The following is a 24,414-nucleotide window of genomic DNA, read 5'->3' as shown; positions in this document are numbered from 1 at the left end:
TACACACACATATATATAGTTAGATATCAAGGCCATAGATAACATGCGCTTGACATGCTATCCAAAATATCAATTGATAGTGATGTTAGTCATACATAATAATCATCAGAGTATCTCAAAATGTAACACTCCATCTTTCGTAAAATAAATTAAAAAGAATTTTATTTAAAAATAAATAGCATTTTAGAAAAATAATGAAATTTTTATAATTGAATAATTTTATTAATTAAAATAATAGTTTTAAGGTAAATAAAATAAATATGTCTTTAAACAATATTTTATTTATTCATTTGATATGGAGTAAAATAAGGTTTTTTTATAAAATGATAAAATAGAGAAAAAATAGAGTAAATTATAGACCTTAAGTATCCTAGTTATAAATAGAAACATGTTAAGTCATTTTTCACGATACATCCATACCCTTCTTCTTCCTCTCAATCTCATTTTTCCTTATTCTTTTCCCAAAATCCTATCTTTTTTCCGCATACACCCGAACCTTTCTAAGTAAAACGATGGTCTCAGTCTCGTTAACCGTTGGATCATCGTGAAATTTGAACATCATGTTCGAAACTTACTTTTGCACATACCTATATTGAGATTTTCGAAATAATGTCTATGGTGAGGGAAATGTCTCTCGCACATAGCTCTTTATTTTTTTCGCATACACCCAAACTTATCTTAATAAAATTATGATCTCAGACTCATTAACCGTTGGATCATCGTGAAATATGGACATCAGGTTCGAAATGAATTTTCACACACTTCCACCGTTGGGATTTACAAAGTAATGTCTATGGAGGGAGAAATTCTCATCACGCATAGACAGTGAATTAGAGGCTCTAATATTTTTTCATTCTCTCTAACGCTTGAAAACCCTAAGAGAACAAACAAAGGAAAAACTTGAGGAATATTAGGGAACTGCTAGAGATGCTACTATCACTGTTAAACTATACATGTGAACCCTCTTAGAGGTAAGGGATGAGCTTATCACATTTGGGATTAGAATGAACATGTGTAAGGATCCTTAGAGGATCAAGTTGAAGTTTATTTTGAAATGTTTATTGTATTGTAAATTTTCCTGTATGATTATGTGAAATTGTTTGAGGGGTTTTACTCCCCATGTTGTGAGAAACATTTTCGTACAATTTGTTTGTATTTTGGACAAGATTACTATATTAGGGTAATAAAGTTATATTGGGATCATGAAATTGTAATTGAAATTGTGTGTAATGGATAGATTGAATATGTGTTAATCTGTGAGATACACGTAAACATGTAATGGTGGATTGTGATATGTTAAAACTATGGACATGAAATTTGGTTGTGAATAAATGTGTGGTTAACACTTGTTGTGACAATAATTATGTTGTGAATTGTGAATTATACAATAATCAGACTGATATTTACCTTGAGAAAAGTGTTTATGTGCAGTGTTAAAGGAAAAATGTAGGATTCCTAATTATAAACCTAAAGTGTTAAATTGTAGCACAATGTGTTAAACGTATTTGAAACACGAGTGAGGTTGTGGGTATTGTATAATTCATGAACAATGTTTGCGTGCAAAAATTATTTTAGGGGTCAGACCTAAATCAGGAAGGTGATGCCCTAACGGATTCTTCGGAGTCTAGGCCTTAGGGGTAAAGACACTCGGTTTGAGTGTTCCTTTAAGCTTATGTTAATCCTATATGATTGAAGCATTCTTGCAAAATAGAGTGACTCTGACTGGTCACCTTATGATTTTACTTTGTGAGAGTGACTTGACATACCCATTGTGCGATGTGTCTTGTTATGTACTCCTAAGCACCCCAGTGTGGTCTTTCACTGACATGATACCATATTGCATATGAGTTTGAGTCTTAGTATAAATGTTGCATAATGTTTGTGAATTGTTTATTATGAAATTGATGAGTGTTGTCATGTTTTGACTTGAGGTGTGTGATTCATGTGTAACATGATTGGTGATTGAAAAATGAATTTTAAATGATAAAGTGGTGAAACAATGTGGATTATATTAAGTTGAGTTATGTTATAAATACTTCTATAATTTATATTGACAATGTATTTGTTTATCTGTATTTTATTTAAAAATGGGATAACTCACTCCCTATGTGTTGTTTGTGTTTAGATCATTTGATGATCTTGAACCTTGTGTTCGTGGGAGCAGATGACTAGATGGATGACTTTAAGGAACCTCGTGCTAGAGGACACTGTGACACAATTCTTTGATAGGGTGTGACATTGAGACATGAGTTTTTATTTCAATTGAATAAAATTATTTTAGTTAATTCCATATTTTTATATGTTTTTTTATTTATATGTATGTCACACAAAATATCATAATTACACCAAAAGTATATCTATATAATAGGATCATCTACATCTCAAAATAAATGAATTTTCTCTATATTTATTCCTACCTTTATTCCTATAGTTGTATTATATTAGGGCAAAAAAAAATAAAAATACTCTCTTTAAATGCAATGGAGGCCTACCAAAAAGATAAGCAAATTTCTGAATAAGTCAACAAATTTCAAGAAGTCAGACCACTTGTGTATCTTTGGAGAGGAGGAGGTGAAAGAAAGGGTTAAGTCATGAAAACATAAAACGAACATAAAAGAGAGAACAAACATAGCATGAGTATTTACATCCAAAAATAATTTAAATGATACTAAATAAAAGAAAAATAAATACAACTCACTTTTATAAACTATTATATCTCCTTGAAAACTTTTAGAATTACATATAAACTTGTATTAAAAAATAATAATTTTATAAAAACTTTCATTCTATTATGTGCATATAGACCATATTATGTTTTTGTTGTGACAAACAAAAAATATATATACTATGAATATTCGACTTATAGGCTATATTATCTTTTCGTTGTAATAAATAATAATCAATCATAAACTCATAATATTAAAAACATAAGAAATTCAATCTCCACTTTTAAATACCTTAACAAAATTATGCAAAAATAAACTCATAAGAGTTTCAAAGAATAAATTCCAATCATGCAAAAATAAATATTTTCAAGTACTCCTACAATTCAAAGATAAAAAAAGTATATTTTAAATTTTACTTGCTTCTCACAGCCAAAAAGAACACAATCAACACCTTAGTCTTTTATTGGCGACAAGAAAAAATTATTCTGATATCATATGTGAATTTGATTGAATAATTCCTCTTGTTTAAAAACAATAGGAGTGAAAAGGAAATGATGATAGGTAGGAGAGTGATGGAGAAAACATCAATTATGGTTTGATCCAGGAGTGTAAGTGTGATATTTTTTTTTTTATCCGTAAAAAAATGATCATGATACACGTGATTTACAACCTGCTTAATTAAATGAGTTGGATTTTTTTTCTAATGTGTTGTTACAAAATCTAGGGGCGCTAAGAAATTTTACAAGATTTTAGTAGTTACCAAAAGGATATAAAGGCGGCAAATTAGTAAATGTCTAAAATAATTCTAGTTACTGTAAATTAATATAAATGGTTTCAAATAATGCATCTAGACCGTTCATTATTTTGTCAAATTGTCTTAGCATAATGTTTTTTTTACAAACTATCATCATATATTAAATAAATTCAAATTAAACAACAAAATAACATGAAATCTACAATAAGTACTTTAAAGTAATGTTATGGATTGGTGGATAATGTAACAGAATTTTTGCACGGCCTTTAATTTATTAAATAAAATATTTTTTATATATTATTTTGTTTTATTTATATGATATTTTATTCCTTCAAATAAATGAAATTTTTTAATTTTATTATTACTTAAACTAAATAACCAGAGAAATATTTAATGATTTTTTTCTTCGTAATTTTAAATTTTGATGATATAATTATTTTATTTTCTCACGTCTCACTTGCTGTCTTTCATATTTTTCCCTAGTAATTTTCCCCTTGTGCGGCTATTCCACCCCACGACGAACCTGCGCATCTCTCTCTCTCTCGCGCGCGCCGCTTTTCTCTCAGCCAGCCCTGCAGGTACTCCTCCGTCTGCTCTCAGCCCCAAACGGCTCTTCTTGTTTTCTCTGCTCCCAAGGTTTAGCTTCACCGTACATAAATTCTTTAGTTAATACTTATTTTCTATTTATTTTCCTGCTTGATTGATGCACTAACCATGTCAATTTTCAACTTATATTATAAAATTGATTTGATTACCCAGAAGCATCACCTTCTTACCAACCTGCGAACATCATTCTTACTTCTATTTGGATTCATTAAATTTCAATACTGCACGTGAATTCATCAAAAACCTTATGAATACTGTTTTCTGAAGTGGAGTCATTCAATTTTGTTGCAATACTTGGAAACCCACTCTACTGTATTGTACTCCCTGTATTTACCCTGTTGTAATATTTAAATTCAATTTTTAAACAATTTGATGTAATGAGATAATTTAAGCCAGGGCTGTTGATTTCTGGTTCTGGCCAGGGTTTTGCATAATTTAGCTCTTTTTCTCCGCCCACAATGGGTAAAGCTAAAAAGGGACCAAAGTTTGCTGTTATGAAGAAGATTGTCACTTCCAAAGCAATCAAAAGGTGAGTATTTTTCTTCTTCTTTTCAATTCCTAAAATTTGGTTCTTTTATTATGCTTGGTTTTGCTCTAATTTCATTCCTTGAAATCCTGTCGAATTCAGCTACAAAGAAGAGGTTTTGAACCCAGAAAAGAAGAATCTTATGAAGGAAAAGTTACCCAGAAATGTGTAAGCTTCCATCCTCACTCTTTCCCCCCTTCTAATTGACTGAGTTTATTGCTTTTCCCCCTTGTTCTTTTGGTTTTAATCTTTGGTTTGGATTTGTATTATTCAGTCCAACTCATTCTTCAGCGCTTTTCTTTCAATACAACACTGCACTGGGACCCCCTTATCGTGTTTTGGTGGACACCAACTTCATCAATTTCTCGATCCAAAATAAAGTGAGTTGCTTCTTTTTGCTTTAATTTTATAGCTTTTTGTTTGGAAATGTTTGTTGGGGTAATATTTGTTTCCCTCGTTTAAGTAAACAAATGACAGTTCTGGTTCTACATATATACGTTTACATGGAATGCTCCGTTCAAAGTTGCAGTATGTGATATGGAATTGATAATGTTTGACTGTATGTAGATTGCATACATACGATGCTCATGATGTTTTCACAAAAGGATTGCAATGATAAATCTAACTTTAAACTCTATTACTGAATAAAAATATCAAAAGTATTTTAGTGTGTGATGGATTTTTGAAGTTTCCTTGGTAGTGTCTCACAATTTTTTGGCTTTTTTTATGTAGTTGGATCTGGAGAAAGGGATGATGGACTGCTTATATGCAAAATGTGAGTTTGAAGTAGATGATTACTTGTCTTAATTTATGTATTTGTTGTTTTAGTTTAACTGAATGCTGAGGTTCATATTAATTTTAGATATTATGTTGTGATATCCTTTGCCAAGATTAAGAAGCTCGTCTTTGTAATGTGGCATTGGCATTGTATATTTGAATCAAACATCCCATATTCTATTATTACCTTTGTTCTATTGATATTTTGGATTTTCAGGCACCCCTTGTATTACGGACTGTGTGATGGCAGAACTCGAGAAGTTAGGCCAAAAATATCGTGTAGCTCTAAGGTAGATGTTATGTCTTCTTGATTATTAGTTTATATTTTCAAACATTTGAGATTTACATATAAAAAGGGCGAGCCAATGCATGAGGGGGTTCCCTTAGAGTGAGGTATGGGGAGGGTAGATGTACGTACCCATATAAAACCGAAAAATTCCTGGACTTTATTTTCCTTTGAAATATCACGGTTTTTTTGTTGCCATATCATTGTTCATATAATTTCATCCATTATCACATTCTGTTAAGGATAGACATGTGAGGGATCTATTACAAATGGATTAAGTTCCAAAGAGCGAATCATCTCTCTTTAAAAGACAAAATCACAAAGGTCAAACAATATCATGGGACTCCTGGACTTTATTTTCCAATGGAATATCATGTTTTTTTGCTGCCATGTCATTGATCACATTTCTTGTATGATTTATCCCTCAATCTAGTAGAGAAAAGGAATTATATTATTCTTGCTTCAATTTCTGGGTGTATTTATTTATCCCTTTTATACATAACAGGATTGCCAAGGATCCTCGATTTGAGAGAATACTATGTACTCATAAAGGGACCTATGCTGATGACTGCCTTGTTGAGAGAGTTACTCAGGTGTGATATATTTTTATGAGCTAAATGCTAAGGAGCATCTGGGAGCAATTTGATTATTAAGATTAATTAATGATTTTTCAAGCTGGATGATAAATAGTCTTTTTACTGTTTTTTTTTTACCTGTATTGCGATCCTGGGGAATGGGAAAAGAAAACAATTTTACATTTTTGTTTGGTTCAATAATGAAGGCAAGAACAATATAAGATGATGGTAAATTTTGTTGATTCAAAAACCCTTGTAAATTGGTTGTTACCTATTTCCTATTATATGGTACCATGATATTTTAAATCTCTTAGCAGTGTATGATTATCTAGATCAGTAAACAAAATTCTACCACTACTTTTGTGATGCATATTGAATAGAATATTGGAATCCAATAGAATATCGCCCCTCTCAAGTTGTAATTTGGAACTATGAAAAATTTTAGCAATTTTTTCCCTCATTTTTAAATTCATGGCTAAGAGATGGATATTTCTGAGTATTACTTGCTTCATTCTTGCTGTTAAGGAACTCATTCCCAAATTCTTTGCTTTTGCAATTTATATTCGTCTATTTGATATTCATTTAGGTTAACAGTTTTATTAGAAATACTTTCAAGTAAAAGTAATGATAACACGTATTTGCTGCTTATTTCTTTGTGTTTTTCCCCCTTTATTCACATAAACCATTTTTTTGGAAACAGCACAAGTGCTACATTGTTGCAACATGTGATCGGGACTTGAAGAGGAGAATTCGGAAGGTAAAGTCATTATTCACTTTTCCATCTTTGATTGTTTTAATATTGGACCCTGATGCCAGACCCATGATCTGGGTTTCTGTATTACAGATTCCCGGTGTTCCAATAATGTACATCACCAAACGCAAGTACTCGATTGAGCGATTGCCTGAAGCAACAATTGGTGGAGGTAGATACTCTTATTTAGTGAAATTTATAGTGACTAACATGAATTTGAACTTGGTTTGTTGGACAACGCAACATTGCATAGCTCTTTTTAGAAACTAGATAAATTAAGCTTCATTGACTTTGTCCCAATCTTTCTGTAAATATATAACGTACAACATATTACACATGAACATGACATTGCCACCTTCATAGAGAAATACAACTTGAATTCATGTGCAAATGGATAATAACAGTGATTTTTTTATGTATATAACTGTGGTCAGTATGATCCTCTATTATCATAGAAGACATTTACAGATCCTATGTTATCTCTCGTTTGCTATAATGCTATGTTTTGGGTAAGTTTAAAGTCAATTCTTTTGTAAAGCTTAACAAAGTTTTTCCTTTTGCACCTTAAATTAGTTAATTTCATTGTACCTCCCTTGTAAATGTAATTTTTAGTTGTTGATAGTGAAGTGTCATCAATTCATCATTGGGCAGTCATGACTGGACATGAATTATTAATTCTATTAGCAATTAGCAGTGCCAATACTGTACTGTTATATACTTACTCTTTCTTTATCTGAGTCTTTTACTCTCTCTCTCTCTCTCTCTCTCTCTCTCTATATATATATATATATATATATATGAAAGGCAAAAGGAGTCTTTTCCTATATATATCTGGCACTCAAACTCATCACTTGCGATTCTCAATGCAGCTCCAAGAATTTGATGCAGTAAAACTAAAACAGGCAGAGCTGGCTATAACAATAATATTGATACTAATTTCTTGGTCGTGAAGTATGAAATCCTGCTACAGTACCTAGCATATTCGGTCTTTTGCTGGCTGGGCTGAATTCTATCGGAAGCTTGAGACTTGAACAAAAGCAGCACTTCAATGGTTTATACCTGAAATTTTCTTAGTGTAAGTTGGTAGATTTAGGTTCTGTCAAATTTTGTTTTCCTCATATTGCCTATCTAATGTATCATGGTAAACCTTGGAGAGTGTCTGAACTATGATGACATTTTCATAGTTCTGGGCTTGTGGCAATTAACTCTCTTGAAACGATACTTTTTTTGTTGCAAGAGAAAAACCTTATTTTCCTTGAATCTAAATTTTATTAGTTTCAAGCTTGACATGCCAGAAGACTGAGTTGGAAACTGGAAATTTCAAAACCACTGTTTTTCTTCTTTAAAGGCCAGTGGAGTACCAAAAGAATTTGTGTTTCAATTAGTGTACGTATTTTATTATAAAAATATATTTCATATTATTAGATGTAAATTATACCCAACAGCTCATTTGATTAAACTTGTTTGCTCAAACAGTTAATCCGGTTGAACATAAAGACTAAAGAGGATGTTTAACCAATGTTGTACCATCTAATTATCATTGCCCAGAAGAAAATTCAAGCTATTTTGCGTATTAGTTTAACGTTTCACGCTCCAGAAGGTTTAACAATTATTTTGCCTATATTTCCGTATTATGTGATCTGAATGCTGCATCTTGGGGTGTCTTGAATTGTAGAAAGATGACGTTTCTACTATCTAGTGATGCGACTTAAGTGGAGTCTCAACTCTCAACTCAAGCAAGCAAATTACCAGTGTAAATTTTAAAAATCTACGTGTGCGTTGGACTTATATAAATGTAAGTTGTATTTTCAAAACCAAATTTATTAAATTTAAATCTTGTGTATAGAATAAGCTCTTGTTGGGATTATTAAAAAAAAAAAAACAGAAGCTCTTGTTGGGATTATTTAAAAAAAAAACAGAAGCTCTTGTTGGGAGATTGATTCCCATTAAACCGAATATTCATTTGTCTTTAACGGAGGACATATGTCCTTCTAAATAATAATAATAATAATAATAATAAATCAATTCCAAGCTTCAACACTTTTTTTACTCACCTTATGTTTTCTTTCCTTTTTTTCTTATCATATATATTTGAAGACTTTGCATTACTACTCATTAATAAGGTGCTAATATTAAAAAAAAAAAAAGCTTTATCAAAATTCTAAAACTACTTCACATTTCTAGTATGTGTTTATATAAGTACTATGTAAAATGTATATTACTACTTATTTTTTTATTTATAAGAATAAGTAACTCATACCTAACATGTTTGACTATATTTATTTAAAAAGTAAATAAATCGCACGTGCTAATTATATATAATTTTATTTTTTCTATTAAATATCGTTACTCAAGTCAAATCTTAAATGTACAATTTCCATTAAAAAATGAATTTGGTAACTTATATTTTAGATTAAATAAAATAAAAGTAAAGATACATTTGTAAGATTCATAAATGTTTTTTTTTAAGAATAGAATCTGAATTGTACTTTAATTTTTTTTTAATGTAATGAATGAATTCCATATATAAAATCGTAGTATATAATATGAATATAATATTGAATTTAATGGCTTGTCTGCGTAGACTCAATCATCAGCAGAGAAGCAAGGAGTAGGAGGTGGAGTGCGGGCGAGGGTAACTTACCAACCCTAAGGAGTTGTTGAGTTTGGTACATGGGCGGAGAAGTGTTGACGATGGCGGACGTCACGGCCAACTTGCAAGCAGCAACCACCGCATCCACCCCTTACGCGCTTCCCACCAATCTCCCTCTCCTCTCCGCTTTTCTCTCCTTCGCTCTCGCTCAGTTCCTCAAGATCTTCACCTCCTGGTGCGTCCGTCTCTCACACTTTCACCATCGCGTTTCCTTTCCGTTATGTTTAGCTCACTTATCTTCCGTACAATCGTTGTTTCCCTCATCCGTTAGATCAAAACACTGCGATGAGAAAAGCGCGCGTTTGTCTTTTTTTTTTTTAGGATCCAGCATCATACTTCCTTTTTGGACGCTTCTGTTGCAAATATTTTGTGTTTTCGTCGACAATTCGTGTTTCAGACTGTATATTTGGTTAGGAATTTAGTGAGATTTGGGTTTTAGGGTTTGAAATTAAAGTACGGTCCGGCCTTTTGGTTTCTGTTCTAGAAATTAGAGAATTGCGAATGAATGAATCTAGGGAGAAAACTCTTTCTGCTGTGCTTATAGTTTGAGCAATCAAATGTCTGGTTTAGTATTGTAGGGATTTACCTTTCAGTAGAAAAGTAGTGATTTAAGCCGTTAATTTGGAACCGTGAAAATGGAATGAATATCATATTTAGTTTAAGTTGGTGCATGTGTTTGCTGACATCTTCTCACGAGTGTAAGCAAATTTTTGGAGGTTTGAATACACGATATTGCATTTTTTTTTTGTCTCTAAAACTGAATAATTTCTTAGCGCAGACCTGTATGGGATTGGAAACATCAGCATAATTTGTTTGAGATTGGAAACATCAGCATAATTTGTATGAGATTGGAAATATGAGCTTAATTTTTTCCAAAATTTTTCTCCTAGATATTCAGGTATAAGGAGAAGAGATGGGATTCTAAAAGGTTGCTTGATTCGGGTGGAATGCCTTCGTCACATTCTGCAACGGTCTCGGCTCTGGCTGTTGCTATATGTCTCCAAGAAGGGGCAGGGTCACCCGCCTTTGCTATTGCAGTGGTCTTGGCATGTATTGTATGTATTTTATATTTTTATTGATTTGTTTGTGTTAAAATATATGTTCCCTGATTTGCCAAAACATTTACCCATGTTGTTTTTCGTGCATTTTATTTCATTTTCCTGGTTTTGATATGTCTGGAAATATGTTCACATAGTACTTTGCTTTCTTTTGTGTTTAGTCTGAAAAAGTTTATTAATTAATTAACTATGATCAAGATTAACATTTAACAATGACCTACATAAATTGGGACTTAGAAGAGAAATAAAATACAACTTTTCTGTGATTTTCTTTCAGCTTCATCTACAATATTTATTTAGTGGGGATCTCTGCCTTTTGAATCCTCCGTTGCCACGATTCCAAGTTATTCCATATCCTCTGAAAAACAACTCCACTAGCAAATTAAACATTTCCATTATGATTGTCATGATTCTTCAATTGACGGAGTATTAAAGAATACATTGTATGCGTATGAAATTTACTATTATTACTTCTTTTATATATTGGTTTTAGTCTCGGAAAGTTATAGCTCTTATGTAGTAACATCTTTTTGTCTCATGTAAACTGTGTCTACATTGGAAGATTCTACAATATGCTGATTGTTTTTTCCTTCATAATTCTCTCTTTAGAAGAAATTGTTAAGGAATCATTTGACAAATGTGTTGAGCTTCCTTATCTTTGGTACTATAATTTGTTTTAAGGAATCTTTATTATAATCAAGTGGGATGATTAGATTTTCTGTAACTTTTGTAGGTGATGTATGATGCCACGGGAGTTAGACTTCATGCAGGTAGACAAGCAGAAGTAAGTTTCTTTGCACGATGGTAGTGTTATTGTTTTGCTTTGCATTGTGCCCTTAGTTTATATACACACACACACATTTAATATGTTGTTTCTGTTGTGTACTGCAGTTGCTTAATCAAATTGTGTGCGAACTTCCTCCAGAACATCCTTGTTCCAATGTTAGACCTCTGCGTGATTCACTTGGTCATACTCCACTTCAGGTGTGTTGTGCTTTTTGTGGTGCTTAAGGTTGTTCCCTTGCTTCCTTGTTATGATAGATGTCTACTTTTTCTCTTCTCTTTGGTGACCAGCAATTTACTTCGATTTTCATTGGCAAGTAATATCTGTTGTTAGAGTATTTATATGTATGAGTAGAGATTCTACAGAAGCTCTTGGAATAGCATATTCCATGTTTGGCTGATCCTCATAATAGCTGCCCCTACTTTTCATAGTCCAATCGCCATCATATTTATGTTACGTAGTTGCTAAGCATTATTGGTACATTACTACATTGGTTTCTCACGTGTGGTATAGTAGGATGCAGGAGCTGTGTTATAAGAACCATTACTTGTGGGAAGCTTTGGGGTCCTCTGTTTTTGATTGTTGCATACCTATTTTAATAAATAATAACCAGAGTGAGGCAGTGATTACGGTTTTCTTTTGTACAGGTTGTTGCCGGTGGCACATTGGGATGCATTATAGCATTTTTGATGAGAAGATCAAGTTAAGATGCTATGTGATGTGACTGATACTAATCCTCTACCTTGTAAAAATTGTCGGTACATGGCTGAAATGAGATCATCATGGAAAGGGCATAAAAGCCTTCTGTTGCAAGTGAGTAAAGTGCGTTGAAGGCTCACCTTGAAGATCCTGTGTCCTGACTTATGGACATTCAGACTTCTCTTGTACACAGTAATTAATTGGTTTGTTAATTCTGTCTTAATTGATCGTTCAACACATTTTGAGATCACACTTTTGACTTATTTTTTCACCTATTGTTGCAAATCGAAACTTGGAAGGCAATTGACACTTGAATGGAGGTTGCATTTTTGTGTTTCATCCTCAAGTAGATTAAGAAGATTCTTGTTTCTCCATGGTTATAACAGTTTGACTTTCGAGCTTTTTAATTATACTTGTTTGAGTTTGATTCTCACCCGTTGTACGTGATTTATGGATTAGTAGTGTTAAAGCCTGTTTGGTTTTGTGTCCGGTTCCTCCATTCTCGCCTAAAACTCCCACATCCAAGTAAAAACAACTCTGTAGCTTTCAATTATCATAGTTGTCATTTACGGACATTCTCGGTTTCTAACGTGTAACCAAACACCCACTTAGTAACATATACATTTTTGGTAAATCAATTTAATTTTTATTATTGGACAACTTCTTTAAGCAAACATTTTTTTAATAATAGATTAATAAAAATTAAAAAATATTGTCAACAATTCTCTTTATTACGGAGTTCCATATGCTGATTTGAGAGTAAATAGAATTGTTATCACTATGTTCTTTATTGCATTTTCTGTAACACATTTTTCTTTTGAAATTTACATGTAACTCATTTCCTTGTGACGGTGAGCTGTCTAAAATTCTCCTTTTGATTTTGAATTAGGCAACATAGATGTTTCATTTAATTTTAACTATTGAGCATAAACTTTTGTTGAGTTAATTTTTGTTTACTGGAATTATACTTATTGCATTTCATTTAAGCTGTTACGTTAATTATGAATCATATCCTTGAATTTTATTAATTTTTCTAGCTTCACACACTAGATTTAGTGTGTTAGGAACCTAACAAGCAATGCATGTCTTTACTCTTTCTACACACTAAATAAATGTACTATACTTTTGAGTTGTTTTTTAATAGTGATCAGTTAACTTTATTGGCTAAATTATTTATTTGATTCCTCTATTTATTTAATTAGTTTAATTTAGTTTCTCTATTATTTAAAAAGTTTAATTTGATTCTTAATTGTTAAAACTATTGTAATGTTATTCTTTCTGTCAACATCATTTAAATTTCTAATAAATATGTCCTATGTCACGACTACATGTCCTTTTCTTTTTATTGTGTGTCGTATAAAAAAAGTTAATGCTGTTTCTCACTATTGGACAAAAAAATAACATTATATCAATTTTAAACATTAAGCCACTAAATTAATTTTTTTAATAATAACAAAATCAAAATAAATAAAAGCATCAAATTAATAATTTGACCATTTTCGTATAAGAAGGACTGTTGGACTTGGACATGAGATCCAATAACAATTGATTAAAATAAAAATATATCCAAACTTATCCAAGAAGCTTGACATGCTCTTAGATCCCAACCACTTGCGGACATACTGGTAAATTATTACAAAATTAAATGTATAGTATAATTATTTTTATTTAATTGTGACAGTATAAAATTTAATAAATACTAAAATTAATATAAAATTATCAGAAAATATTAAAATTAAAACCTAAAAAAAAAAAACACAAGACACAACCTCCAAGTTGGCAACACCAGTTTCCTTTCTGGGCAAGTGACTCCCTCTCTCTAAACAATTCAACAAATAATGGAGGGAATTAAATCAGGCCATTTCTGTTTCTGTTACCAAACAACTGCATGAACTCAGAGAAGGACATTTCAATGGCGAAAACCTTAAGCTCTAATCCAACGACGGGCCACAAAACAGGGTTCCGATGTCCGCTCGTATCCAATCTCCCACGAGCCCTTTCTTCATGGGCTCCAACGATGATCAGCTTGAACGGGCCCAAGCCCGTGCAGCCCGCGCCTCCGCCATCCGCCGCAAGTCCCTCGCCGCCAACTTCCACCCTCAACCACCCCATTCTCTTCCCTGTCTGAACAAACACCAGATTATTTTTCTATGTTCCTTGCTTTCAAAACTTGTTGGAATTTTCAGTTCGGTTTCTTCCCAAACATACCTAAATTTTGAGAAGGCTAAAACATAATTTTGGTCACTCATCTAAATTTTTTGTTTCAGTTTTATCCTCTAAGTTTAAAATATTTCTCTTTGGCCCCTAAAATTGTTTCTGTTAGTCACTTAGACTTAGTTGGCCTTTTCTTTAGTTTACCACATCTTGATCGATTTGGTGAGATGCGACAAATTGTGAGGAATGCCGTGTCAGATGAGCTTTTGCCATATAAGCTAAAGTTAACACTGTTAATACAAAAAACTGATGGAAGGAATTTAAGCCTTAAAAGAATCAAAATGAAACTTTTAAAACTTTCGAATGGCAAAACTATAAAAAAATCAGCTTAGGTTCAAAATTATATTTTAGCCTTTTGAGAACGGTAAGAAAATAATATCATCTTCCTCCGGGCACTGCCTGGTTTTTTGGGTTCTGATTTCCCAAATTGTGCCTTTGTTTAGTACATTTATGTGTTTATGATATGATGTTTCTTTATATGCAGTTTCTTTCAATGAATGCCATCTACACTAATGCTAAAACCTCGCTTTGGAAAGCCAATTTTAAGGAATCATTTTTCGTTATCTCAACAACCTGTTAAAAATGTTATTATTTTTTTATAATAAGCTAATATTTTGAATTAAGTTATTGTTTATATATTTTTTTTATCACGCGCACATGGACTTGCAAGTGTAATTATCAGTGTTGTTAAATAGTGGCCATGGTGCCGCTAGGTGAATATTTTGCCAACAGCCATAGGCAATTTGTGAAGGAAGGTCTGCCATGGCAGCACCATAAGGCGCAATGGTGTGTTTATATGCCAGAATTTTGGCCTTCCACCATCTGCAATTGATAACACTGGTAAATATACAATCAATGAGACATCTGCGACACTAAAAGCAGATTTATCTATGCATTTTTGTTATATTCATTGGTTTTTTGTTTGGGCAGGCAAGCTGTACACTTGAAGCTGGAGTCACAATATACTCCTTAAGGGTGGATTCGGTGCATTCTGAAGCATATAAAGTCCTTGCTAGAATGAATAGAGCATGCCAAGATACTGAGCAAGGTTACAATAATTACCCTCTTATATTCTGAACTTTTTCTGCCCTTCTAGTTCTATAGCAATATTATCCTTTGTTTTGTAGATGGGGGACATGGGGATTGTTTTCTTCCTTAATTGTACAACAAGTTATATATTTTTACTTAATGTTCGGTATCTTAAGAATGTCTGAACTATGAATGGCCCCAGTACTGTCGGTACTTTAACTTTTTATTTTTTAATAGTTTCTAATGCACGGTGTCATAGTGTTCAGACACTACTTTAGGGAATGTTAATGCTGAAAGTGGACAAGCAAGCAGGAAGGAAGTTGGCAAAAAGGTTGATTCTCTGGGTATTTGGATTGAAATCATACATTTTGTTTAGTTCTAAGAGGTGTTTGTCCAAGTAGTTGTTGCCTTTGTTAACATTGTTAACACTTTTGCTCTTGATATATGAATATTTCTGTATGATTGTATCATAAATTCATAATTCATACATGCAGATTAAAGGATAATATCTTTCACGAGTTCTTCTATTCCTCTTCATTAATTTTACTTTCTATACACAATTTTGCCAAAAATTATTGCAGTTTGAGCTTAAGTATGAATGATGATTTCTAAATAACACAGATCAATAAAATTGAAGTCCAGTATGACAAAACATCCAAACAAGTCAATGTTCAGGTTCTGAAAACAACACTTTGGGACCATATTCAAGAATCCGTTCACATTCCGATTCAGGTATGCTAAGGTTTCATCATTTCTTGAAAGGCTCTGCCTGGTACTGTATATTCCTTGTGTAGTTATAAACTTGAAATATCATCCCCTTTCGAATCTTCCCTCACTAAAATAAAATGCTTGCAGCAGTATGTTTCTTTCATAGTGTTATGTCAACCTTTTTCTCCATTACTCTTACATTGTTAATGCTGCATGTTTTGCCTTACTGTTCTATGTGCATAGATGATCAATTTTTTTTCCTGTTATTTGAAGTTGAGTGATAAGTTCTAATTCTTTCATTGGTTGCTTAAACAGTAAAAAAGAAGTGGTATCTTTCAAGCATATGTTGACCAACTTTCCTAGTAAATGCAATGGTGCTGCAACTATTATTGACATATCTCCACATTTGTGTTTCATATGCCTATTGCATTTGGCAAATGAGAAAGGATTGAGCATCCAAAGCTGCCCCAACATGGATGATCTTGCCATATATGCCTACCTGATGATGATGCCACTATCACCGAAACAGTTTAGATCTGCTTCACTCAATTATATCTTCACTTCAAGAAATAGGAAATATTTTGACTAGTCTTTATGTGCTGTTCGTTTGCTTGCTCTGATGCTTTTATTGTTTGCAAAAAATACTATATTTTCTATTTTTTGTTCATAGGCAAGATTTCGTTAGCCAACTTCTACAACATATTTAGGATAAAATTTGTGTCTTTTGTAGAAGATTAAGATTGACATAACTCCGATTCTAATATTCCCTCATCTTACTAATAAAAGAAAATAAATTAATTTGATATGTTTTAAAAATAATCAAAACAATGGAATTAATTATTTTATAAGAACCAAAAGAATTAAGAATGCGTGATCTCACCATTGTTAATTTCATAAAAATATTTATAGCTAAAGATGTTCAAATTTCACAGTTTGAATAAAATATTAAAATTCAAAAACTTTGTCGATGGCAATAATTTGAGGCAGAATTTAAATATTAATTAGTCCAAATTCTTTTCAACACTTTAATGCATGCTGTAGCATATGTAAGTGTTCTTTTTCTTTTGTAGGTCAATAATGTGCCTAACCCATTTACAACTCACATTTATATTAATGGAAGTGATATTTTTCATGGAAATAAACCAACATATGTTGAGGGTGTGGGGATACAGTACACACCTAAGGACTGTGATTTGGATCTGTGGTCCATGCAGTCTCTTGAAGAACTAGTTACAGTGCTCTTAAGAAGCTTGGATATATAAGGTGAGGGTAGAAATATACTAGTATTAAAATTTACAAACATTGTGTACGTTTGTTTTTCTTTGAATGGCGCATAGAAGTAAAAAATTGACATTCATGTTGCTGACGTTGCAAGAGTAACTACACACAATTGTATACCTCTCATTGTTTCATTAATAATAAATCAGAAAAATTCTAATTCATGAATCATGACCCCGTTTTTAGACTTTTTTTTTTATACCTAAATGGATTAAAAATTAAAATTAATTATCATAATGATTTGGTCAAGTATTTATTAAAATATGTGATTTTTAGCATCTAAGAAATAGGAAATAGGAGGCGCCACCTCATATGATATCTCTATCTTTTGTTTGTTTTTTATTAAGAATCTGATTTAATTGACTAAGTAAGATATAAATTATTTTAAATATCCTGATTTGATTCCTACTAATAAATAATAATAATAATAAATAATAATAATATTATGATTAAATAAATCTCCTTTATTATAATGCAAATATATAATATAAATTAATTGAAGGCTAAAAACTTTTCATAGTGATACGGAAAAGAAATGTATACACATGGATTTTAAAAAATATTATACATATATGATATATATATATATATATATATATATATATATATATATATATATATATATATATATATATATATATATATATATATAAATGAGGTTTAAATGATTTTGTCTCAAAAAAATATTTTTTTATTTGATTTAAAGTCATAAACTTTGTTCAATATTAGACAACAATAATATATATAAATAGGTACCAGAAGAAAATAAATATAATAATTTTTATTTATCATAATTTGTAATATATTATAACAATAATACTAAAATATATACTAATAAAACATTAAAGTAAACTATATTAAAAATATATATAACATGTTTTAAATAATAAAACATTAAAATAAAATAATAACATATCAAATAAAATCACAAAAAATATACTAATAAAATCAACTTAATATTATTTATTATATTTTTAAATATATTTTTTTAACTTTTTTATTTAAAATAAAAATCAAATCGTAAAAAATATTAAATTTAAAAGAAAAAATAGATTTACCAAAAGAAAAAAAATAGGTTAACATAACAAAAAATATGGCTACAAATAATAATAAAGCAGATTTAAAAAAATTAGGTTTGAAGTGGTAAACTTTAAAAAAAAACATTTATGACTTAAAGTCGTAAAACAAAATACAACTTCCGTTTTTAAAAATAAAATAAAAAATAAAACTTTAAAATCGTAAAAAAAATAAACTTTGCATTGAAGTCATAAATATTTTCACAACTTCAGTTAAAAAAATAACAAGTCGTAACAGGTGTTACGACTTCTGAGTTAGAAATTGTAACACTTATTACGACTTATCCCGTTTTGAGTAATTTCTTAAAATATACTTCCGATTGAAAAATTACAAATTTTTTTTACCCCCGATTGTTAAAAAGCCGTGTTAAAGCCTAATATAAAACTAATTGAGCACCGCAAAAAGTTTGGCACAGCACATTTTATGATATAAAATTATAAATGGAAGTGTAAATGAGAGTATGATACATCCATTAACATTTTTTATTCCTTGCTTAATAACTAATCCATCCTCACTTAAGGAACAATGAGGTGACTTACTTACGCTTAGATACATTGCACACCTTAGGCAGACAATAACATTACGGTAAAATATGTTATTTATACTTTTTATTTTTAATAAAATTTGATTTTAGTCGTGTACTTTCAAAATGACTATTTTGATCCTCAAACTTTCAAAAACATGTAAATTTAGTCTCTAAATCCACCACTGTATTAAAGGAGAGGGACTAAATCCGTGTAGTTTTCAAGTTTGAAGACCAAAATGATTGATTTGAAAGTTCAAGGGTTAAAACCAAACTTTACTGAATATACATGAATTAAAAATATATTTTACCCAAAATGTTATCTCTGATGTTCAATGCTATATTTATAGAATAAGCTACAATCAGAATCGACTTTCAAACCAGATCTTTCAGAAACTAGGCACACAATTTTCTTATGTAAGAAGTTTGTCACAAAAACTTAATACTTTCCTGCTTTCAACAGTCTTATATATGTAATAAGTACCAAAAATGGAGGTTAGAAATACAATGACATCTGTATTGCCATTTTACAATTTTGACTTTCTATGAATACCTTAATTATATAGACTATATGTGATGATTTGCTACTACCAGTACTAATTACTAAATATCATTTCGCTGAAACTACTATGCAATAACTAGATGGAGGTCACACCAAGTCTAAGCAGTCTGTACTTTCCCTTTAGACTGTTTTTTAGATTTGGCAAGCCCTTCATTCCATCCTTTCTGACAAGCTCTTAGTTCCCACAATGCAGTGAGCTTCTTCTGTGCCACTAGTGCCATCTCGGCCTTTTCCCTGGCTTCCTCGCATGTTTCCATTCCTGAATTACACTTGTCTGCTTCTTTTTGATACTGGGATGCAATCTTCTTGGACTCCAGCAGAGCCATGTCAGCACGATGCTGATTTTTCAAAGCTTCAGTTTCCCGTAGAGTTAGTTCTTCCGACAGTAACTCCGCAACATTGTTTTCAGTGTCTCCATCCACCTTCGGATTGTGCTTTGCACATTCTAATAACAATTCAATTAATCAAGAAAAGAAATAGCAGTTGGTAAAAGGAGTTGGATATGAAAAAGACATAGAAGCAGTATTTTTATGATGACACAACTGCAGGCAAAATAAAAATTCAGCCCTTAAGCTTTTATTGTATCTCCAAGCAGACACTTATCTAGTAAAAGATTCATTTCTTATTAATGTTGAAAATGATACATCACACTCAAACCATGAAGTAACATCTAACTCAAGCAAGCTCATACCTTCAATTGAACACACCAGATTATATGTTGCCTCATAGAGCAAAATTTTTCAACACTAGTTAAGCACCAAAATTTTGTTTAGCACTGTAAAGTACTAGATTGACATACAACAAAATTCTATATTATATACTGCACAATCTTTCATTAATAGATTTTTTCAAACACAAGAAAAGTTGGCCAAATAATGAATTGTCTTTTATAAAAGACACATGAGATTTCAGATCCTGATAGTCACCCAACCCAACCCAACCTAAGGAGAAACAAGTTAGCTTATTAATTAAGTGAGAGTAATTATGTTACTTGAGCTCTTATCATCATACAACTACAAGTGCGCTTCAAATTCAGTCATAGAGAGAGATTATGATAAGCTTTACTCATGTACAGTACACCAACTGGGATATTTCACTGGAGTTCATTCAGGAAACCAGAGACCAACCTTCAAATGAAGAGTTGCTAAGTCCTGCACAAATACAGATAAACAAACTGGAGTAAGCATATGTTTGATTTGATGCTAGATCAAGAGAAACCAGCAACAATCTTCAATTGAAACTAGAATTGCTTTGAGTACAGAGATAAATAATTCAGAAATTTATTAGTGATATGCAAGCATGGGCTTAATAAATGTTTCAAGGCTATTGTGCTTAGGTTATTATTTGCTTTAATTGAAACCATAAGCAGGGATACTCCGGCTTGTCGGTTTGCACTTTGCAGTGAATATGCTACTTCATGGTCAATGCTATCTGACTATCTCACAAATGCACATTTCCAAGCAAAACGGTGACACAGGTAATTGATTAACAACATTTCATTTTCCATCATATTACTTAAGCAGAAGATTAGTGTTTAATTAAGGGAAGCTATAGCCCCACACCGTCACGTGATACAACATTCATGAATTACTGAAGCTAGTTTTATGATAGTAACAACAATAAATAAATAGACATACAAAAAGAAGCATGGAAGCAGATCTAAAGTGGAAGCACATGGCTTGATGAAAGCAGTAGTTATTTTGAGGAAAGAGGCTATTGATAAGATTTTGAACAGAAACCCAGAAAGGGTAAAAGGGGGAATTGATGGAAAAAGTTGTGAAGTTACCTTGGGGAATAGTAATGATGGGTTGGGAAGAGCAATCGCAGACGCAAGGAGCGCAAGAAGAAGAAGAAGAAGAAACAGAGGAATGGTTGAGGAGTTCAATGAGGTGCCAGTAGAGAGGGGGGGCCACTATGTAGCCTGCAATGCACATCGCCACCACCCACAAACCAAACCGAACCACAACGCCACCGCAATTCATACCCATCTCTCTCAAACTGTATGTTATGGGGTTCTGCTCTGCACAGAGACAAATTCAAGCTGCTTCTTCAAACTCTTGTTTGTTTCCTTCTTCAAAGGATATTTTTATTCACCTGTCTGTCTCATTAATTAAATACTTTAAATAAGTACCAAGTATTAATAATTAATCCTTTTTTATTTATTTTTTAAGTAAGAATATTCAGACCATAAGCTAATCTTATCTTTTGCTATGTTTTTAAATATATAATAAAGCTTTTTTTTCCAATAAATATATTCACACAATATATTTTACAATAAAAAAGAAAAAAGCGTAAAATAAAATGAGTAATATAATAGTAATTAAATAATAAATCTATTTTAAAAATAATTTTAATGTCTTATTTGCATTGAAATTTAACTAATAAAAAACTATATAAGATGCAGTTTTTAAACTAATTACTAAAAAAATAAAAACTTGTTCTATAATTAAATGGTTTTACAATATCTTCTAATTCAATTTTATATTGCTCTTTTTTCTTAGCTTTTTTATTTTTTCCTTGTGTTCTCTGACGTTGAATCTCTCAGTCTCTACTGATAAAAATAAATAAAAATCTCTGTCTATCTCTTGTTTATTTATTATGTTTTCGACTTTTGCTACACATAACAACATTGCTAGATCTGCCACCGCTGGGCCTAATTCACTTTCTGTTACATTTGCATATTAAGCTTTTAGAGGGATTCGACCGTCTTAGAAGCGCGTTGATCCTGATGCATCTCATGTCTATGCTTTTTGACCATATTTATCACATAATTGAATCCTAACTAACTTTACAAATAGTATATAAAATAAGTTTAGTTTTCAAATGTTGAAAATTAAATATAAAATTTGTTATATTCGCATTATCATTTTCTAAAACTCAAATTCTTATCGTACCAAATCCTAATTTCCATTTTAAATTGAAAAATATTATTATCATATTCCTTTTAATGTGTAATTCTTCTTTTTGTTTTATTACCAGCGGAATTTTAATGTAAAAGGATTCACTCTCAATAATGTAAAAAACTGGAGTAAGTTAGTATTGACCTGCATATAAAGAAACAATTAGTAAAATACATTAAGGATTCATAGTTTGATTTTACAATGTAAAGAAACTAAGTAAATATACTATGATTTGATAGAGAATAACTTTTTTCATATTAAAAAATCATGATTTGTGGGAATTATATTTCTTAAGAATAAGCAAAATTTGTTTGGTTGACTATAAAAAATATTTAAATAAATTTCTTAAGAATCAAATAGTAATATGATATTTTTATCCGTTATTTTAATTATTTATCACATCAATAAAAAGTAACATGAAATTTTTATTAAAACCAAAGAAAAATTAAACTCAAGAAAATAAAATTCTCATCTCCCCCACATAAGAAATTTTTCATGAAAACTTGCTAAAAAGCATTATCAAAAAATATTGTTTTCCATGAATCTTATTTTTTTTAAAAAAATGAATACTAAACATGGAAAACTACTCAACTCAAGATTTCGAGAAAACTCAACTTTTTCCTTAACAAACACTTCCTAAAAGGATTCATGCTTTCACTTTACAATATAAAGAAGGAAATGCAAGTAGTAAAATATGTTAAATAATAACATGCTCAATATTAATTTAAAATTGTGGAAGGAATTTCTAGGAGATTGGTGAGTATACAAAGGAGGTTTTTATGGGGGTGTGAGGATGGGAGGAAGAAAATATCTTGGGTTGGATGGGAGAAAATTTGTTGTTCTAAGGAAGACGAAAGTTTAGGTGTCAAGGATATTTCTTTGTTTAATATTGTTTTACTTGTTAAATGAAGATAATATCTTTTCCACAATAAAGGAAAACTTTGGGAGAAGTTGTTAGATTCTAAGTATTCGGGTTGACAAGGGTTGAGTGATCGTGAAAGGAAATCAAATGAGTCTATTTGGTGGAGGAACATAAGAAAAATGTGTGGAAGAGAAGATGATAGATGGTTTAATGAGATGGTGGAATGAAAAATAGGAGATGAGTCACATACTAGGTTTTGGAAGGATAGGTAGAGTGGGACTGAGAGTTTGTAACATAAATTGGCAAGATTGTTTCTTAATTCGGAACAAATAAAAGAATGTGAAGAAAAGATGGATATATGGAGAGATGGTAGGTGGGTTTAGGAATTTAGATGAAGGAAAAAATAGTTCCAATGGGAGAAACAATTGGTGGATAAGTTCTTTGCCTTGTTTAATAATGTTAATATTGAAGGCCTAAGATCATTGGATTTGGACCATGAATCCATCATATAACTTTACGATTAAATCCACATATCTAGCCTTACATAACTCGAAGGTGGGATCGAATGAGGAAGAAGTTTTTAAGCAGTTTTGACAAATCAAAATTCTAAATAAGACTTCTTTTATGATTTGAAGAGTCTTGCATGATAGATTATCTACAAAGGTTAATCTTCATAACAGATAAATTCTACTTCTAAAGGATGACTTTGCTTGTGGATTGTGTGCACACAGTGATGAGGACATTTCATATGTGCTTTTCTCTTACAAAGTGACACAAGCTATTTGGTGGAGATGGTATAAATTATTGAAAATTCAATCGGCATCACATGTTATAGCTGGTAGATCACTTCCGGCAAATGTCACATGGCTTACAAGGGGAAAAAAACCAAAATATTTGGTGGTTTGTTGGGCCGAATTCCATTGTATGAAACTTATGACAACAAAAGGAACAAGATAATTTTTGAAGAGCAAATACAAGATGAGAAGGAATTATGGCATAAAATCCTCTTTGATGTGAGGTCATGGTTAAAGACATATCAAAGTGATTTTATTATCTCTTTCCAACAATGCCAAGTGGATCCTGGTATTTGATTGATTATTTGTTGAGCTATTATATTCATTAGAAG

The 24,414-nt window shown here is 31.3% G+C and overlaps 4 protein-coding genes across 9 annotated transcripts; 3 read left to right on the top strand and 1 right to left on the bottom strand.

Moving 5' to 3' along the window:
• Positions 1-3,868: 3,868 nt before the first annotated feature.
• LOC100813838 (rRNA-processing protein FCF1 homolog) lies at positions 3,869-8,201 on the top strand. 3 transcript variants are annotated; one of them, XM_003543347.5, is made up of 10 exons: positions 3,869-3,998; positions 4,449-4,555; positions 4,655-4,720; positions 4,827-4,932; positions 5,285-5,327; positions 5,547-5,619; positions 6,121-6,208; positions 6,891-6,947; positions 7,035-7,113; positions 7,811-8,201. In XM_003543347.5, exons 2-10 carry the CDS (start codon positions 4,485-4,487, stop codon positions 7,822-7,824), a joined length of 597 nt encoding a protein of 198 aa, XP_003543395.1. In that variant the 5' UTR covers positions 3,869-3,998; positions 4,449-4,484; the 3' UTR covers positions 7,825-8,201. The 3 variants fall into 3 exon arrangements, with proteins under 3 accessions (XP_003543395.1, XP_006594904.1, XP_025980964.1); XM_006594841.4 differs by having other exon boundaries at positions 3,878-4,056; XM_026125179.2 differs by having other exon boundaries at positions 3,886-3,998; positions 4,423-4,555.
• Positions 8,202-9,510: 1,309 nt separating this feature from the next.
• LOC100306390 (uncharacterized) lies at positions 9,511-12,474 on the top strand. Of its 2 annotated transcripts, none has more exon segments than NM_001251170.2 (5): positions 9,511-9,769; positions 10,493-10,649; positions 11,386-11,436; positions 11,544-11,636; positions 12,084-12,334. In NM_001251170.2, coding segments are annotated over 5 exon segments (516 nt in total). In that variant the 5' UTR covers positions 9,511-9,614; the 3' UTR covers positions 12,144-12,334.
• Positions 12,475-13,554: 1,080 nt separating this feature from the next.
• Positions 13,555-16,847, top strand: LOC102664539 (condensin complex subunit 2-like). 2 transcript variants are annotated; one of them, XM_026124915.2, is made up of 5 exons: positions 13,555-15,189; positions 15,280-15,397; positions 15,645-15,709; positions 16,000-16,110; positions 16,402-16,847. In XM_026124915.2, exons 1-5 carry the CDS (start codon positions 15,133-15,135, stop codon positions 16,402-16,404), a joined length of 354 nt encoding a protein of 117 aa, XP_025980700.1. In that variant the 5' UTR covers positions 13,555-15,132; the 3' UTR covers positions 16,405-16,847. The 2 variants fall into 2 exon arrangements, 1 of the variants encoding a protein (XP_025980700.1); XR_417741.4 differs by lacking the exon at positions 15,645-15,709 and having other exon boundaries at positions 13,562-15,189.
• A 2,507-nt stretch (positions 16,848-19,354) lies between these two features.
• On the bottom strand, positions 19,355-21,608 carry LOC100306449 (uncharacterized). 2 transcript variants are annotated; one of them, NM_001248284.2, is made up of 3 exons: positions 21,313-21,608; positions 20,654-20,677; positions 19,355-19,971 (listed from the first exon to the last, which is right to left on the bottom strand). In NM_001248284.2, the coding sequence occupies exons 1-3, from the start codon at positions 21,512-21,514 to the stop codon at positions 19,625-19,627; spliced, it is 573 nt and encodes a 190-aa protein (NP_001235213.2). In that variant the 5' UTR covers positions 21,515-21,608; the 3' UTR covers positions 19,355-19,624. The 2 variants fall into 2 exon arrangements, with proteins under 2 accessions (NP_001235213.2, XP_006593354.1); XM_006593291.4 differs by having other exon boundaries at positions 19,394-19,971; positions 20,592-20,677; positions 21,313-21,348.
• Between the last annotated feature and the right edge of the window lie 2,806 nt (positions 21,609-24,414).

Source organism: Glycine max, chromosome 13 (assembly GCF_000004515.6).
Source record: "Glycine max cultivar Williams 82 chromosome 13, Glycine_max_v4.0, whole genome shotgun sequence".
NCBI lineage: Eukaryota > Viridiplantae > Streptophyta > Magnoliopsida > Fabales > Fabaceae > Glycine > Glycine max.
Note: the sequence above shows the minus strand (reverse complement) of the source record. Positions and strands in the feature narration are given on the sequence as shown.

Coding starts and splice junctions, on each gene's coding strand:
- LOC100813838 (XM_003543347.5), top strand. CDS start 4,485: ATGGGTAAAGCTAAAAAGGGACCAAAGTTTGCTGTTATGAAGAAGATT. Junction 5,328..5,546: donor GGACTGCTTATATGCAAAAT/GTGAGTTTGAAG, acceptor TTGGATTTTCAG/GCACCCCTTGTATTACGGAC. Junction 6,948..7,034: donor TGAAGAGGAGAATTCGGAAG/GTAAAGTCATTA, acceptor TCTGTATTACAG/ATTCCCGGTGTTCCAATAAT.
- LOC102664539 (XM_026124915.2), top strand. CDS start 15,133: ATGGTGTGTTTATATGCCAGAATTTTGGCCTTCCACCATCTGCAATTG. Junction 15,190..15,279: donor ATCTGCAATTGATAACACTG/GTAAATATACAA, acceptor TTGTTTGGGCAG/GCAAGCTGTACACTTGAAGC. Junction 15,710..15,999: donor GGAAGGAAGTTGGCAAAAAG/GTTGATTCTCTG, acceptor TAAATAACACAG/ATCAATAAAATTGAAGTCCA.
- LOC100306390 (XM_041007759.1), top strand. CDS start 10,542: ATGCCTTCGTCACATTCTGCAACGGTCTCGGCTCTGGCTGTTGCTATA. Junction 11,437..11,543: donor ATGCAGGTAGACAAGCAGAA/GTAAGTTTCTTT, acceptor TGTGTACTGCAG/TTGCTTAATCAAATTGTGTG. Junction 11,637..12,083: donor TTGGTCATACTCCACTTCAG/GTGTGTTGTGCT, acceptor TCTTTTGTACAG/GTTGTTGCCGGTGGCACATT.
- LOC100306449 (NM_001248284.2), bottom strand. CDS start 21,514: ATGGGTATGAATTGCGGTGGCGTTGTGGTTCGGTTTGGTTTGTGGGTG. Junction 20,678..21,312: donor CATCATTACTATTCCCCAAG/GTAACTTCACAA, acceptor GTATTTGTGCAG/GACTTAGCAACTCTTCATTT. Junction 19,972..20,653: donor TAGCAACTCTTCATTTGAAG/GTTGGTCTCTGG, acceptor AATTGTTATTAG/AATGTGCAAAGCACAATCCG.